This window comes from Dendrobates tinctorius, unplaced genomic scaffold, assembly GCF_039654945.1.
Source record: "Dendrobates tinctorius isolate UK_male_01 unplaced genomic scaffold, ASM3965494v1 ptg000145l, whole genome shotgun sequence".
In the NCBI taxonomy this organism is placed as follows: Eukaryota; Metazoa; Chordata; class Amphibia; order Anura; family Dendrobatidae; genus Dendrobates; species Dendrobates tinctorius.
The window spans coordinates 9,749,447-9,766,161 of NW_027361812.1; the positions used below are offsets into that span (position 1 = coordinate 9,749,447).

The following is a 16,715-nucleotide window of genomic DNA, read 5'->3' on the forward strand; positions in this document are numbered from 1 at the left end:
GTAATGGTGATGTTAGCTAGAAGTTTCTGCCTGCACTTTAGGCACTTCTGCTGTGTCCTGAAGCTGCATGGTGCGGGTGATCATACTGATAATGAGCTCTGAACTGAACACTTTTGTTTGAATGAAACCTGGCCCCTTCCCCTAGGCAGTTCTCCCTACTTGCAGAGGGCAGGATTACAGAGGGAGGAGAGTCATGTCACTCCCCTGGTCTGCCAGCTCTAGGTATAAATTCCACTTCTCACAGTACAGAGTAGCCAGCAGCTCTTTCCAGTGGTCATTGTGATCCTTTGTAATCCACTAACTTGTAACCATGAGCTTCTCCTCTTTTTCCACTTACTCTTCTAGACAACAGCGCCCCTTTACCTTTGGCTCTCAGTTTGCAGGGGGCAGTAGTGCTTCCAGTGTCCATGCCGGGGCAGGAGGCTCAGGAGCCCGGATCTCAGTATCCAGGGTATCTACATTGGGTTCAGGGTTTGGTGGTGGCTCCAACACTTTAGCATCTGGAGCTGGTCTGCTAGGAGGTGTTCAGAATGAGAAGGAGACCATGCAAGACCTCAATGACCGCCTGGCATCTTACCTGGAGAGGGTCCGCAGTCTGGAAAGCGCAAATGAAAAACTGGAGCTGCAGATTCGTCAACATATGGAAAAGAAAGGACCCTCCAAGGACTGGAGCCCATATTTCAAGACTCTGGAGAATCTGCGGAAACAGGTGTGGACTTTTGTTATATATATATATATACACATATGTTTATGTCACAAACTAGAATTTATATAAAAATGAATAGAATATTTGAATTTTATAGCTGACTAACAATAATCTGTTTGAGGCTATTTGCTTAGCAATATAGTCTTGGAATATAAGATTTGGGTGATACAGACTCTCCGGGAAATAGGAGAAAATGAAGCACTTGGGTGTGGACAGGATGAGGTTAAGCGGATTCTCTTCCTGCCAGAGATGGAGAACGGCAAACAAATCATTAGTGAAGTGAATCCTAGAGCAAGGCTCCAAGGATTAATGTCCACAAGTCACTTGTTGAGCTAATCTGTATGTAATCTGTGATCATTTTCAACTGCTGACCAAATGACTTAGGAGTTAATAAAACCATTAACACTGTATCAGAAGTAGAAACCTCAAATTGCTCATCACCTATGAAAGGGGCAAATATCAAGAATGTCCGAGGAACCAAAGGTCCGTGTATCGTAAATGGTGTTGATCTTTAGCTTGCTGAGATTTATATAACCTTTTACATCAACCTGCTGTACTTTTCTATTCCTTAAGTTTAGGGTTGATCTTCTCTCATCTGCTTGCAGGTATTTGACAGCACAGTTGAGAACTCTCAGCTGGTTCTCCAGATTGACAACGCACGTCTTGCAGCCGATGACTTCAGAGTAAAGTAAGTCTGATATTCTGTTGAGCTCATACGAAGTTTCTTTTTCTTTACAATTAACCAAGTGATCATAAACTTTTCTTATTGAATCAGGCATGAATTATGATTCGATAAAGATATCTAAAATTTGCGTTCACAACCAAGGAATATAGGGAAATTATAGGACAAGGCAAAAGAGCTGTCTATTTTCTAATTTCCCTTCATTCTCACTCCAGGTATGAGTCAGAGCTGGCTATCCGAATGTCTGTGGAGTCTGATATTACTGGGCTGCGCAAGGTTATTGATGATACCAATATATCCAGACTAAACCTGGAGAATGAGATTGAGTCTCTGAAGGAAGAGCTGATCTTCTTGAAGAAGAGCCATGGAGATGTAAGAAATAACAATTGGTTGGTTGGCGTAGAGAGATGGAAAACCTACAACATGGGAGCCAGGTTAATTTTTTTTTCTTCTGTTTTTGTAGGAGGTTAACCAACTCAATGCACAAATAGCTAGTTCTGCAGTAACTGTGGAGGTAGATGCCCCAAAAACGCAAGACCTTGGTAAGATTATGGCAGACATCAGAGCACAATATGATGCACTGGCACAGAAGAATCGTGAAGATGCCGAGAAGTGGTACCAGACAAAGGTAAGAAAATTATGTGCCCTTACAATACCCTATATCTTCATTTGACGTGCTAAAAATATTCTCAAATTTCTGACCCATGTGTGGTTAAGTGGAGCATGTCTTGCTTGTGTACAGGTAGAGGAACATACAGTACAAGTCACACAGGACTCCGAGGCTCTTCACTCTGCAAGGTCCACCGTAACAGAGATCAGACGCAACATACAGTCTCTGGAAATTGAGCTTGAAACTCTACGAAACCAGGTATAAAAATGAACATTAATCACCGTATGACGCGCATGTGTCAGAATAACATAACAGCCCCGGTAGGGCCAACAGTAAAAGGCGGTACTACCAAATAACATAAGATGCGGTTAGAATTACTACTGTGGATGAAGAGGGTAAAAATGTAAAGGACAGTGGAAAAACTGGAGGAAGAGCTAAGATAAGGTACTGTCACACTTAGTGATGCACCAGCGATCCCGACAACGATATGGATCGCTGGCGCATCGCTAAGTGGTGGCTAGTGAGCTGCCACACAGGCAGATCTCACCAGCGACATAGCAGCGGTCGGGGGTCGCTACTTACCTGTCAGACAAGGCGATCCTGACATCCGCCCGCCCGCGTCCACGCGTCGCTTGTCTCCACAGCAGGAAGCTGACGACGAGAAACGGTCCAGGACGTTCTCGCGCGATCAGCGATAATCAGCGGGGGAGCCGGTCGGAGGTAAGTATCACACATGGCGATATCGCTGCTGCGTCACAAAACCAGTGACGTTACAGCGATATTGCTAGCGATATCGCTTAGTGTGACGGGGCCTTTAGAGTAAGATTGTATCATATATTTTCTATTTCTCTTGCCACTAAGGGTGGTCAAAGTATACTGGGGGCTTGTAACTTTTTTTGCTTTAGAATCCAGTCAGATGATATGTATGGTCCTGCTGGTCTCTGTACTGAATATTGTTTCTTGGTTTCACAGAAACTAAGTCTTGAAGGTTCTCTCCATGAAACTGAATCTCGGTATGCTATGGAACTGGAGGCGCTTGGTGCCAATGCCCAGGCCCTTGAGGCAGAGCTGACACAAATACGCAATGACTGCCAGAGGCAACAGCTTGAATACCAGAGTTTGCTCAACACTAAACTAAGACTAGAACACGAAATCCAGACATACAGACGTCTTCTCGATGGGGATGATTTTGAGTAAGTGTCAATAATTTCGGCTACGTGTATTTTCACTTGCATAGCCTATGTGTCCAGTGGAGCTCTCAATCTAATTTCATTATATCAAATCCAATTATCCAATTTAAGGGCTTGTACAAAATTTAGAAAAAAAAAAAACAACCTGGCTGCGATATTATGAAACACTGCCACAGTGTCCCCAGGTTGTGGGCAATATTGTAGCTCCATACTATTCTTTTCAATGGAGCTCAGCTGCAATACCATGCACAGTCTCTAGATAGGAGTTGTGCTGGGTTTATTTTTTAGCAAAGTAAAGCTTTTCTAATCCTGCACAATCCATTTAACTGATAGGTATATATGAAAAAATGAAACTAAACAAACCAAATGGAAAACTCTACATATGCATGGGGTAAATGTACCTTAGCTGGAGTAATTCTAACCCTAGGCCACTCCGATGATTATATGTAGATCATCTCGTTACAATTCATCTAACCTTTCTTGTGCTTTCCATTTGTAGTCTCCAAGACGCAGTTTCAGTATCAACAACACAGACTGTGAAGAAGGTCATCACAACAACACAGAAGATAGTGGATGGAAAAGTTGTATCCGAAAGTAATGACACTCACGTCCTTCATTCCTAACTGACCTTTCCACCACCTGAAAGCATTATTTGACTGTCTGATGTATTTCAATAAAGATTTCAGGTTTTAAGTAATCTAGAAGTTGTGATTATTACCGACGGGGCAGAGCTGAATGACCCTGGGTATACAGCATCTCGTAGTCCTCCCTCTAAAACTGACCACAGATACATTACATTTTATATTTAGAAGAACAGAAGGACGGCAGCCAAACTTGAGTAAAGTAAAACATCTTCTTTTCATTCTGCCAAACACAGTGCAATGTTTCGACAATACACATCTTTATCAAGCATGGCTGGAGTTGTCGAAACGTTGCACTGTGTTTGGCAGAATAAAAAAGATTTTTTCACTTCACTCAAGTTTGGCTGCCGTCCTTCTACTCTACTGATGACGTGAGCTTCTTGGGTATCGGGATGCAGCATCGGTGTGGGTATGATGACCTGGGTCCTGGAAATCCTTCTAGAGTGCTGCAGTTAACTTTCTACATTACATTTTATAGTTGTAAGAAATAGTTTATGATATTCCCATCTACTCAGATATCAGACACTCGTTTAGAAGCGAGTTGAGATTATACGTACGATTATTATCGCAATTTCAGACTAATTTGACCAATATCAGTCTAAATTCAGGTAAGATTCGCACCTTGAGAACATTTGTTATCCAAAGTTCAGGCAAAACTGTGTTTACATGCAGCGTACTGGGGTTTTTACACCGGCTATTGTAGCCTCGGAAGCACATCATGCTATGCAAACAGGACATATACTACCGAGAATAATGACAGCCCATGCGCACATAGCAAATGATTAGACCGCGTGTACACACTTGATATTTGGTCATTTTTTACCTCAAAGCCAGGAGCGGGTGAAAAATACAGAAGAGGTGACTTGTTTCTATTATACTTTTCCTCTGATTGTTCCACTCCTGGTTTTGGCTTACAGGTACTGAGGTAAAAAACTCACCAAATACTCAACGTGAGACCGTGACCTTACTCATTCGGTGCACGTGGAAAGTGCGATTGACCTGTCCAAACAGGTTGTTAACCGTCTTGCACGCTTGTAGCCTATCGGCGATTGTTTAACTACTCAAGTGGGCCAGTATAAACCCTACATAAGCTATAAGAATGGGTCCTGAGTATCAAAGTCACAGAAAGACTTGTTAAATGGGTTGTCCCTGTGAAAGGACCATTGCAATAGTCTCCTGATGACTTTATTTTGCTGTTTCTGAATAGTCACATGTAAGGGTATTATAGTCAATGGCTGTCCATGTACCTGCCTGTACAATTAGATTTTAGCCAACATATTGCTATGGTCTACTCAAAGTTAAACATATATATTTTAGGAAATGTTCCTATACAAAACCACTTTGCAATAACTTAAAGGAAATCTGTCAGCAGGATTTCACTCCCCAAACTATTTATATGCTCATATAGCTCTTTCATAGACAAGTCCAAGCAGCATCTTTACATGGCTAGTCCATTCCTCCATTACTGAGAAATCTGTGTTAATATGCAAATGAGGCTGTTGATCTGAAGCCTCTGTCACTCCAGCTCTATTCCTGTCCAGTGCTGCCTCCTCCTGCTTAAATAATGGCTCTTTGACCTGAAGTCACACAGAATAGAGGCGGCCAGTCAAGCCGGTGGAGGCGGCACTGGGCACGGAATAGAGCAGGTGTGACAGGATTCATATCTACTGTAGTCCTTCAACCACATTTGCATATCATATCAAACGTTGATTTCTCAGTAATGGAGAAATGGACTGGCCATGTAAAAATATTGCTGGATTTGTCTTTGACAGCACTACATTTGCATTTGAATAGATTGGGTGGTGAAATCTTTCTGATAAATTCACTTTAAGTTTCATATTGTACTCGGTTGGCAAAAACCATCCAAAAAATGCTACAGCAACATAAATAATCCAAAAAAACAGACCAGGTCCCAGAAATAGATAACATTCACAACAAATGGAAAACGTGTGGGAAACATATGCATGCATGTTTATTAGAGTGCATTAAGAGAAAATACAGATTTTTTCAACTTTAAGGGCGTGTGCACACGCTGCGGAATGCTCTGCGGATTTGTCCGAGCGGATTTAGTAAAATCTGCAGGTTTATCAACTCTACAATGGAGCAGATGGCAAACCGCAGCGGAATCTGCAGAAAGAATTGACATGTCATTTCTTTCTGCGGATTGAAAACCGCAGCAAAACCGCACTGAAAAATCTGCGCCGTCTGCACTGCTGTTTTCGTTTTCCATAGGTTATAATGCTACTGTACACCGCAGCAGAAACTGCTAAGGTTCCCTCAGGGCTAAAACCACTGTGGATCCGCAGCAGAATCCGCAGCGTGTGCACACACCCTAAAGCCGGTTCTACACATCACATCCAAGTATGGATCTCCTGACCCAAAATTGACAGCACGACAATGCTGCAACACAGCGGCGGCGGTGGCCGGACCGGATCGCAGTGAAGACGCGCCAGGACCGGGCACCTCATGAGAGGCTGGAGCCTGTGAGGCCGCCAGGTGAGCGCCGATCCCCGCCAGGACGCCATGTAGCCAGGGCTCTCCCTCCTGTAAGCGCAAAGCCTCTAACAATGGGTCAGTCATAATACCGCCGGACAGTGCTTGTGACAAGCACTTCCAGGATCCAGTCAGAAGGAAAGAGGGAGGGCGGCCACGGATTTGGTGCTATATAACCACAGGAAGGGGTTGTGCTAATCTCTATCCAATCCCATTAGCCCCATAACATTAATACTCCGCTCCAGCATGACAAGGGTGGGCGAGCTCTATTAACCATAAGGGAAGGGGAGGGGAGGAAAGGCACCACAGTCAGTGGCACTCTCCTTAGTCAGTACAGTGCCCACCAATATGAGGCTGTAGAGTTTGGGTCAGTAGACCCGTGGGCAGTACATGCATCGCGGCCCATACTGGCATTGTGACATATAAATGTGTGAAACTATAAAGAAGAATTGGCTCAGTTTATTTAAAGTCAACACAGGTGAATATACATGATCCAGATGCAACACACTTATCTGACTAGCTATAAAGATAAATGACCGGTTTGGGATATTTTACATTCCTTGCAGACCTGTTCAGAAATATTCAGAAGTAAAGATTAGGATGAGGCCAGGTCAGGAATGCGTCTGTGCCCACTGTCCACTGCATACACTCAGGTTGAAGAAGGCATCCATGCACAATAGGGAGCCATTGTAAAGAAATGTATAACACATGGTATGTGTTTCTTTTGAGCTATCCCTCTGTATAGGAAAGTGCAGTCTGCAGCAAATGACATGCAGTCACATACCTGCCAGATGGAGGCCAAACCAACACACTTTTGGTTTCCGTCTGGTGACTAGTCACCTATGGTGACGTTACCGCTGTGTTTCCCAACTCCAGTCTTCAAGTTGCTCATACTTTATAAACAGCATTCTTGAAGTAACTTCCACATGACTGCACCCTTGGCTCTTTGAGAAGTTTGAGTAAAACAAGTGTCTACTTTCCCTGCAGCACCACCACAGGGGAAATAAAGTATTACACAGTTCTCATTTAAATCAATGAGCTATTCATGTGAGTATGGACACGTTGGGTCGTCCAGATCAAGAGATGGTTTATGTGGTCACTCATTGATCTAACCGTGTTCAGTGCGGGAGCCCTCAGACTTTCTCAGGTAGAAAAAAGATCACCTTCATGCCACCATCATGCAAGGGAATGTCGTCACAGCAACTTCTTGGTCACAATGTGACCACAATCACTTACATGATGGTGCTATTTAGTGTGAGTTTTGGCCACGTAACGTGTGCCACAGCCGAAGTCGACATGTAGCCACGGCCTTGCTTGTTCTGATCTACAGGGTGGGCCATTTATATGGATACACCTAAATAAAATGGGAATGGTTGGTGACCCAGATCGTTGCACTGAAATTGCAGAATGGGCAAAACAAAAATTGCAACTGGACCCTCAGTTTACACAGAACATTATGTTCAGTGATGAGGCAAACTTTTTGGGTGGGCCATTTATATGGATACACCTAAATAAAATGGGATTGGTGACAGTTTTCTTGCATAGGGTGTCTTGCATTGAAATCTGCTGCAATGACCCGGGTACTGCTTTCACCACACATCAACATAATTTCTATCCGCTCCTCATGTGTTAACCTCTGTGACATGTCAATGGCTGTAAACAAAGAGAAACTTGTAATTAACTCATGAAAGAATAAAGTTACATTAAAACCAAACACACTATTGTTTTTCTTGTGAAATTCTCAATAAGTTTGATGTGTCACATGACCCTCTTCCCATTGAAAAAAGTAAAGTTGGATCCAAAATGGCCGCCATGGTCACCACCCATCTTGAAAAGTTTTCCCCCTCCCATATACTAATGTGCCACAAACAGGAAGTTGATATCACCAACCATTCCCATTTTATTTAGGTGTATCCATATAAATGGCCCACCCTGTTTATGTATGTACTGTGAGTATTTCATGAGTACTTCAGTACATTCCCCAGATGAGATTACAATGTTGACTCGTGTACACTTCTTTGATTTGCATTGGAGAAAACTGGATGTGCAGAACTGATACAGAAACATGTGATCTTCAGGCATTAAACATCCTGGTAAATACTGATCCTTATCACCACTAGAAGTGAGCACACAAAGATTTGTATTACAATTATACTAAAACCTCCTTGACGTATTTAGGAAATTATGTGGCAGGTGCACCCGCTCATCCATGCATGCCCGGTATGAGCAACACATGAGTCACAAAATCAAGTCAACTCCTGCCTCCGACCAGGATGTGGCTGAGACAATGATACAGTTCATGTGGTCTACATGAGATAAAAACAATTAACCTTTGTAGAAAGTACAAGTCAGTTTAATTGGCGGCAGATTAACTGTCTACAATTATAGAGACAGGTAAATGCTGTTGTACTGCAGCACTATGGCCCTGGGTTTGATACAGCCAAGGACAAGAAATTTAAGTGCCCTCCAGGTGTTTGTGTGAGATTCCTCCCAGTATTCTATTATTCTGCTGCACTCTAAAAACTGGCTGAATAGTTAAAAGGATTGTCCATATAAAAGTCATATAGGGGGAAAAACGCTCAGGACCCCCTTTATGAGCAATGGCGCTCCCGTTCTGGCGGATCTATGCTCCCCTTGTGGACAGTATGTTGAGCAAAAAGATTTGCAGGACCCTGGTCAATCGCATACATCGATACTCCATGACGGCTGGTCCAGAGTAGTGCGAACCTTCTCAGCTTACACTCCAATGTCAGCATCCTAGGAGCGTCTGTATATGTGTATGTGTACATGAATGTGTGTATACAGTAGGTACGGAAAGTAGTCAGACCCCTTTACATTTTTCACTCTTTGTTTCATTGCAGCCATTTGTAAAATTCAAAAAAGTTCCTTTTTTCCCTCATTATTGTACACTCTGCACCCCATCTTGACTGAATAAAATAGAAAAATAGGAATTTTTGCTAATTTATTGAAAAACTGAAATATTTACCAAATGGCTGCAATGAAACAAAGAGTGAAACATTTAAAGCGGTCTGAATACTTTCCGTACCCACTGTATATGTGTATGTGTACATGTATGTGTGTGTATATATAGGAAAGATGTATATCTTTGTACCGTGTTAGCCAGTAGATAGAAAAATATTCAGGATTGAGAGTCCTCAGTAGTTGATACCTTTTAATGGCTAACTGAAAAGATGGTAACACATTGCAAGCTTTCGAGACTACTCAGGTCTCTTCATCAGGCATTGACTAATACAAAATCTGAAGTCACATATTTATGCACAACACAGCACAGAAAAAATGCAATAGATAAGACAAGTGACGTGAAGCAGAACTATCAATATGGGAGAGGGAGAAATATAAATATTGGACCAGTTCATAGATAAGGAGTCAGGATGTTTTATTGTCCTCTGATTGGGGTCTCCTAATGTGTTGTGATGCCCCCACGAGGTCTTAAGGTACTGTCACACTTAGCGATGCACCAGCGATCCCGACCAGCGATATGACGAGGTCAGGATCACTGGTACATCGCTAAGTGGTCACTAGTGAGCTGCCACACAGGCAGATCTCACCAGCGACATCGCTGGGGACGGGGGTCGCTACTTACCTGTCACACTAGGCGATCCTGACGTCCTCCCGCCCGGCTCCACGCTCGTCGCTCGTCTCTCCACAGGAAGCGCCGCAGGAAGCTGACGATGAAAAATGGTCCTGGACGTTCTCGCGCGATCAGCGATAACCAGCGGGGGAGCGGGTCGTAGGTAAGTATCACACACAGCGATATCGCTAGCAATATCGCTATAACGTCACAAGTTATAGCGATATTGCTAGTGATATCGCTTAGTGTGACATGCCCTTTAGGAGCAAATTCCTTAATTGATGTAAAAAGACATAAATCCCTGCGACGCATTCATTCCAGCATTGAGAGTGTCAAAGGTCTGTGTATATATATGTGTGTGTAGGTATCTATGTGTATATGTGTGTGTTTCTGTGTGCCTTCCCTAATGATCACAACATCAAGAGGTCGTGCTATAATCTATAATAATAAATGCCCTAAGCAGCTTCCGGTTGTAACAACTTCCGTCCAGTTGTAACCGGTGACGTCACCGCACACCTCTTTCCATGTTAACCCTCAACACACCACTCCTCCTCAACACACACACTCCTCTCACCTTTCACCATCTCCACTCACGTCCACTCACTCTTTCACTCCACATACGACCCTTTCTCTCACTCCGTCTCTCATACTCACACCGTCATCGCCGCTGATCCACGATCCCCGACATCTTCTTCCGCCGGCGCCATCCTGGATCCAGACGTCCTCCACACCGGCGACATGTTCTTGCGGCAACGCCATTTTGGATCGGCGAAATCCCGCGATAGTCAAGATGGCGTCGCCGCAGGAACATGTCGCCGGCGTGGAGGACGTCGGGATCCAAAATGGCGTCGGCGAAATCTCGCGAGATTTCGCCGACGCCATTTTGGATCCCGACGGCATCCACGCCGGCGACATGTTCCTGCGGCGACACTATTTTGGATCTGTGAGATCCCGCGATACTCAAGATGGCATCGCCGCAAGAACATGTCGCCGGCGAGGACGACGTCGGGATCCAAAATGCGATAGCATCGGGCCATAATCTAGTTCTTAATAACCAGGCATTCCTTTAGAAAGGCTTTGAACTATTTGTTCCAGTTCAAGAGCTCCTTTCATTCTTGAACACCACTTCCAGACAGCTATACAGTCTGACATTCCTGTCCATAGCATTTACTTATCGGGGCCTTTATTCCATCGTTTAAATGAATAACATAATTTATCATTTGTTTCTGTGTTATTTTTAATTATGTCTGACTCCCAATTTGATGTTCATCATCGCTTGTAAGAATTATTTCTTCCTGAAAAAAAAGAGAAGAGCGAAACCTTTGAGTTACATTTCATAACACCTAATTACAGAGTACCTACCAGTATATACGTATGGCTTTTGATAAGTAAAGCAAGGCTGATCAAAGCAAGTGTCCACTTTCCTTGCAGCGCCATCACAGGGGAAATGAAGTGTTACACCTTTCTGATTTATAGTCAGCTATCATCATTAATTTACCTTTTGTTTTGTTACATGTATTTTTTTTTTTAAATATGGGAAATGTTTTTACTCAATATTAACATCTTTAATTAAAAAAAGTGTAATCTTTCAATTTTCTCACTCAAGAGTGAAACTTTTTTAGACTCTTCTTGACTTTTTAGGAAGTGTTCAGCAGTTTCATTAACATCAGAGGCAGGATTGCATTTACAGGAACCTCCTCTAGACACAGATGAATTGACTAATTGACTGTCCTGAATGTGGAAACCCCAAACTTTATCAGATACAAAAAGATTGAAATAAATCTTGGCCAATAAAGGTCAGGGTTGGAGACCCGTCAAGTAGGTGCCATCAACATAAGGTTGCCAGTAAATCTTACCAAAATCAATGGGATGTCACAACATGCATAAAATCTCACCTATCTTTGACAAACCATTGGGTTTTTATTATTTACTTAAAACACTAAAGGCCCCGTCTCACTAAGCAATCTCGGTAGCGAGATCGCTGCTGAGTCACAACTTTTGTGACGTAACAGCGATCTCACCAGCGAGATCGCTATGTGTGACAGCGATCAGCGAGCGGCCCCCCTGCCGGTATCGCTGATCGCTGCAAGAAATCCCTGGACATTTCTTTGGTCGCTGGTCTCCCGCTGGCCAGCACACATCGTTGTGTGTGACAGCGGGAGACCAGCGATCAGGTGTAAAAAATAATTAAAAAAATAAAAAATATAGTTATTCTCACCTTCCGATGTCCCGTTCAGCCATCCCGCCTCTCTCCACGCTCCGGTCCCAGTGATCCTTTGCACGAATGACCGCGAGACTTTGTTATCCCGCGAGACCGTGACATCTCGCGGTCATTCATGCAAAGGATCACTGGGACCGGAGCGTGGAGAGAGGCCGGAAGACTGCGCGGGACATCGGAAGGTGAGAATAACTATATTTTGATTCTATTTTTTACAGGATGGCCAGCAATGCCGGGCGCTCGGCATCGCTGTGCTGATCGCTGGTGAAGCTGTCTGTGTGACAGCTCATCAGCGATCACATAGCGACTTACCAGCGATCCTGACACCTTGATATCGGTGTCGGGATCGCTGGTAAGTCGCTTAGTGTGACGGGGCCTTAAGTGAAAAACATAACTACCACCCTTTACCACCTAATGTGCTAATGTATCTAGTCGAATCATCTGAATGATCCCAGCAGGGATATATAGCTGCCAGCCCTCTAACCTCCTTATACTGAACCTTTCCTTCAAAAGGAAACAGTCAGTACACATAGTTTTCCACAATCAAAGGAAATTCCAAAGGAGATGAGAAAAAAAGGTTGTTGAAATTGTTTCAAAGATATTTCTAGAGTCCATGAATCACACCAAACAAAAGAGAGAACCTGATCTAAATCTTCACTTCTTTACCGAGAAAAATACTATAAGGGCTAAGTAATAACAATCAGAAAAGCAACCGAAGAACTAACTACACAATGTAAGTCTTAAGGTACTGTCACATTAAGCGATATCGCTAGCAATATTGCTATAACTTGTGACGTTATAGTGATATTGCTAGCGATATCGCTGTGTCTGATACTTACCTACGACCCGCTCCCCCGCTGGTTATCGCTGATCACGCGAGAACGTCCAGGACCGTTTCTCGTCGTCAGCTTCCTGCGGCGCTTCCTGTGGAGAGACGAGCGTGGAGGCAGGCGGGAGGACGTCAGGATCGCCTAGTGTGACAGGTAAGTAGCGACCCCCGACCCCAGCGATGTCGCTGGTGAGATCTGCCTGTGTGGCAGCTCACTAGCGACCACTTAGCGATGCACCAGCGATCCTGACCGCGTCATATCGCTGGTCGGGATTGCTGGTGCATCGCTAAGTGTGACAGTACCTTTAGGCTACTTTCACACATCAGTTTTTTGCCATCAGGCAGGATCCGGCTATTTTTTAGAAAAAAGGATCCGGCGTAAATTTTGGAGAACTGTAGAAACGGATCTGTTTTTCTGCCGGATCCGTCTAGCAGGTTATATCTGTTTCCTGGGGGCTGGCCAATTGGATCTGAGCATGCGCAGACTTAAAAAAACGGATCCGGTGGCTGGATCCGTCTTTTTCTGGATCCGGCGCATTCCGGCGCCCATAAACTTTCATTGTGGCAAAAAGCCGGAAGCGTCGGAACCGGCGCTTCCGGCTTTTTCGCTATAGACAAAAAACGTTACAGTAGCCGTTTTTTCCAGACGTCGGAATGAGACAAATAGCCGGATCCGGCAAAAAACGGACAAACCGCAATGCGATCCGGCGCTAATACAAGTCAATGGGGAAAAACCGGATCCGGCATTGCATTTCGCCGGATCCGGTTTTACAAAAAAAAGCCGGATCTCGCCTGACAGCGCAAAACGGATGTGTGAAAGAGGCCTTAAAGCGAAGTACTGCAGTGCGCAGGCGCTGCACCTCTTCTGGCCCCTGTGCACTGCAGTACTATGCCCTGCCCTCAACAGGGCATCGCTAGAAGATGGGAGGAGCCGTACAGGACAGCGACACCCTCCAGACCCGGACCTCCCCTGGGTGAGTATAATATAACTCGTTTTTCTTCTCTTTCAGGTTACATCGAGAGCTTATCTACAGCATTCTGTAATGCTGTAGATAAGCCCCGGATGGCAGTGGCCGCATCTTATATACGAAAAAATAGGTGACAGATTCCCTTTAAGTTGGTCATATACCTAAAGGCGCCCATACACGTTGGACTTACGTCAGCCGAACCAACCAAAAATTGTTAAATTTGTGCAATATTTGAGATGGCCAAAAATTTTTGCAACTTTTCAAGCAGTTTTACTGCAGAATTCTTCAGAAAACAACTAGATGAATCACAGCCTTAGTTTAATACACAGTTTGGAAACAATATAGCTGTCAACGTCTGCAGAATCTGGAAGTCTTTGTTATGCAGCGACGCGGAATATGTTTGCACTTCTTTAGCAGTTAGAAATAAGTGAATAGATGTCGTAATTTAATAGAAGCATTCACCATCCTTTCTTACTACAGCTTTTAAAGTCTAGGACAAAAGCTGTATTCCAGTAATAGCAGGTCCCTGCTTGCTTTGATTTCTAAAGACCATAGCTAAGTCTCCATGTTCACACAGTTTTAGTCAAAACCGGTAACTTAACCTCATGGGAGGAAATATCTCGAAATATCATGTTGTTCAAAAGAGCGAAGGATTTATACAACGGTTCTGCCTCATTAATGATCCATCTAGAATAACACATCGTTGCTGGCCAGATATAATTACACCATTTCATAGTGCAGAAAGGACAATTTCTTCATTTATTTTTGTAGTAAAATAAAGCTATTGTAAAAGTCTCTGCATGTTATAATAGATGTGGAAAAATCACAAGATATGCAAAACTGATTGGTAATGGTTTTGTGGAACATCTCTTGGGGTATTGTGCATCATGGGAAGTTCATGGAAACATCATCACCCCAGAAAAGATATGGAATTACCGTCATCATGAGAAGGAAACAAGAAAATAAGACATGGTTCATGGTTTGGCATTGGGGGCCACAGAGCTGTATACCAACAGATATACAGTAGAACAATGAGACTACAAGAAGAAACCTACACGACCTTCAAAGCTCCATCCACATTGGCATCATGGCTTCCATTTCTATATAAACATGAACATATGGCACACCTGCTATGGTTTGTTTTGTAAAGACCCTAAAAGATCACAAGGATGGTTTCAAGAACAGCTTTTTAGAATACCACACCAATTTTTAAAGGGAATCTGTCACCTATTTTTAGCCCTATGAGCTGCTGCCACCCCATCAGGGGCTTATCTACAGCATTCTGCAATGAAACCTGAAAGATAAGAAAAACTAGTTAGATTATACTCACCCGGGGATCCGGTCCGGTCCGATAGGTGTCGGGGTCCGGTCTGGCGCCTCCCATCTTCTAGCAATGGTGTCCTCCTTCTTACTTCTGCCGTGGCTTTTGCGCAGGCATACTTTATCTGCCCTGTTCTGTGCCTCACAGAATTTTATACAATTGAACAGTGAACAAACAATAATTACATTTTTAAAACTAAAATGTTGGTTTAGCCCCAAGTTTTTAATTTTTCTAAGGGTTAGTAGGAAAAAATGGATCTCTCAGTTTGTTGTGTAATTTTTCCTTCTCAATACCCTAAATGTAACCGGGAACTACTTTTGAGGCACAGTGCAAAGCTCATGAAGGAAGGAGCGCCATATTATAGTGCAGATTTTACTGTTATGGTTTGCGGGTGCCATGACCGACTGCGAGTGTCCTTGAGGTGCCAGAACAGCAGAACCCTCCATAAGTGACCCTTTTTACAAACTACACCTCGCAATGAATTCATCTAGAGGTGCAGTAATCACATTGACACCACAGGTGTGTCACAGAATTTGATACCTTTGGGCATTGAAGAAAAAATAATTACATTTTTACCACAAATATGTTTTAACACGGAGAAATGGGTAAATACGACATAAAAAGTTGTCCCACAATTTCTGCTAAATGTAGTTTCACCCATATGTGGCTGTACAGTACTGCTTAGCCATTCGTGATGACTCGGGAATGATGGAGCGCTATTTACCGCCTTTAGCACAATTTTTCCTAGAATAGTTTGGGGACTCCATATACAGAGCCCTTAAGAGCTAGAAGAGCAGAATTCCCCCTCAAGTGACCCCATTTTAGAAATTATACCCCTCTGGGAATTTATCTACAGATGTAGTGACGATTTTGTCTCCATGGGGTTTTCCAGAAACAAGCAGTAGTGGATGTTGCTGAGTGAAAATTGCAAACTGCCGTTATATTGACCAGTATGTTGTGCCCAGCTCATTCTTCGGAGACACGCACCCATAAATTAGTGTGGACTCTCAGAAGGGATTTGGATTTGGGAGCGCAGAAATCGCTGGATTTCTTTTGAAGCCATTTCGTCTTCCAGAGCTTTTATACAACCAGTAAAGTGAAAGCTCACTATATTTCTGTTGACGCACCTGAGTGGAGACTTTTTTTGGAATTGATTTGAAGCTTTTCTTGGGAACATTTTACATAACATTTTGGATCACATGCACACATTGAGTATTTGGTGAGTTTTTTTACCCCAGTAAATATCTGTAAGCCAAAACCAGGAGTGGGTAAAAAATGCAGAAGGGGTGCAAATGTTTCTATTATGCTGTTCCTCTGACCGGTACACTCCTGGTTTTGGCTTACAAATACTGGGGTAAAAAAACTCACCAAATACTCAATGAGTGCATGAGCCCATAATCTCTGAGTGACATGATTCAGATGAAACCCCCGAGGGATCCATTCACTATAATTAGACATCAGAGTA

At 43.4% G+C, this 16,715-nt stretch overlaps 1 protein-coding gene across 1 annotated transcript; it reads left to right on the forward strand.

The window, feature by feature from the left end:
• The first annotated feature begins 233 nt into the window (after positions 1-233).
• On the forward strand, positions 234-3,885 carry KRT18 (keratin 18). The gene is made up of 7 exons (XM_073546163.1): positions 234-709; positions 1,312-1,394; positions 1,604-1,760; positions 1,852-2,016; positions 2,131-2,256; positions 2,971-3,191; positions 3,688-3,885. Exons 1-7 carry the CDS (start codon positions 311-313, stop codon positions 3,809-3,811), a joined length of 1,275 nt encoding a protein of 424 aa, XP_073402264.1. The 5' UTR covers positions 234-310; the 3' UTR covers positions 3,812-3,885.
• Positions 3,886-16,715: the final 12,830 nt, after the last annotated feature.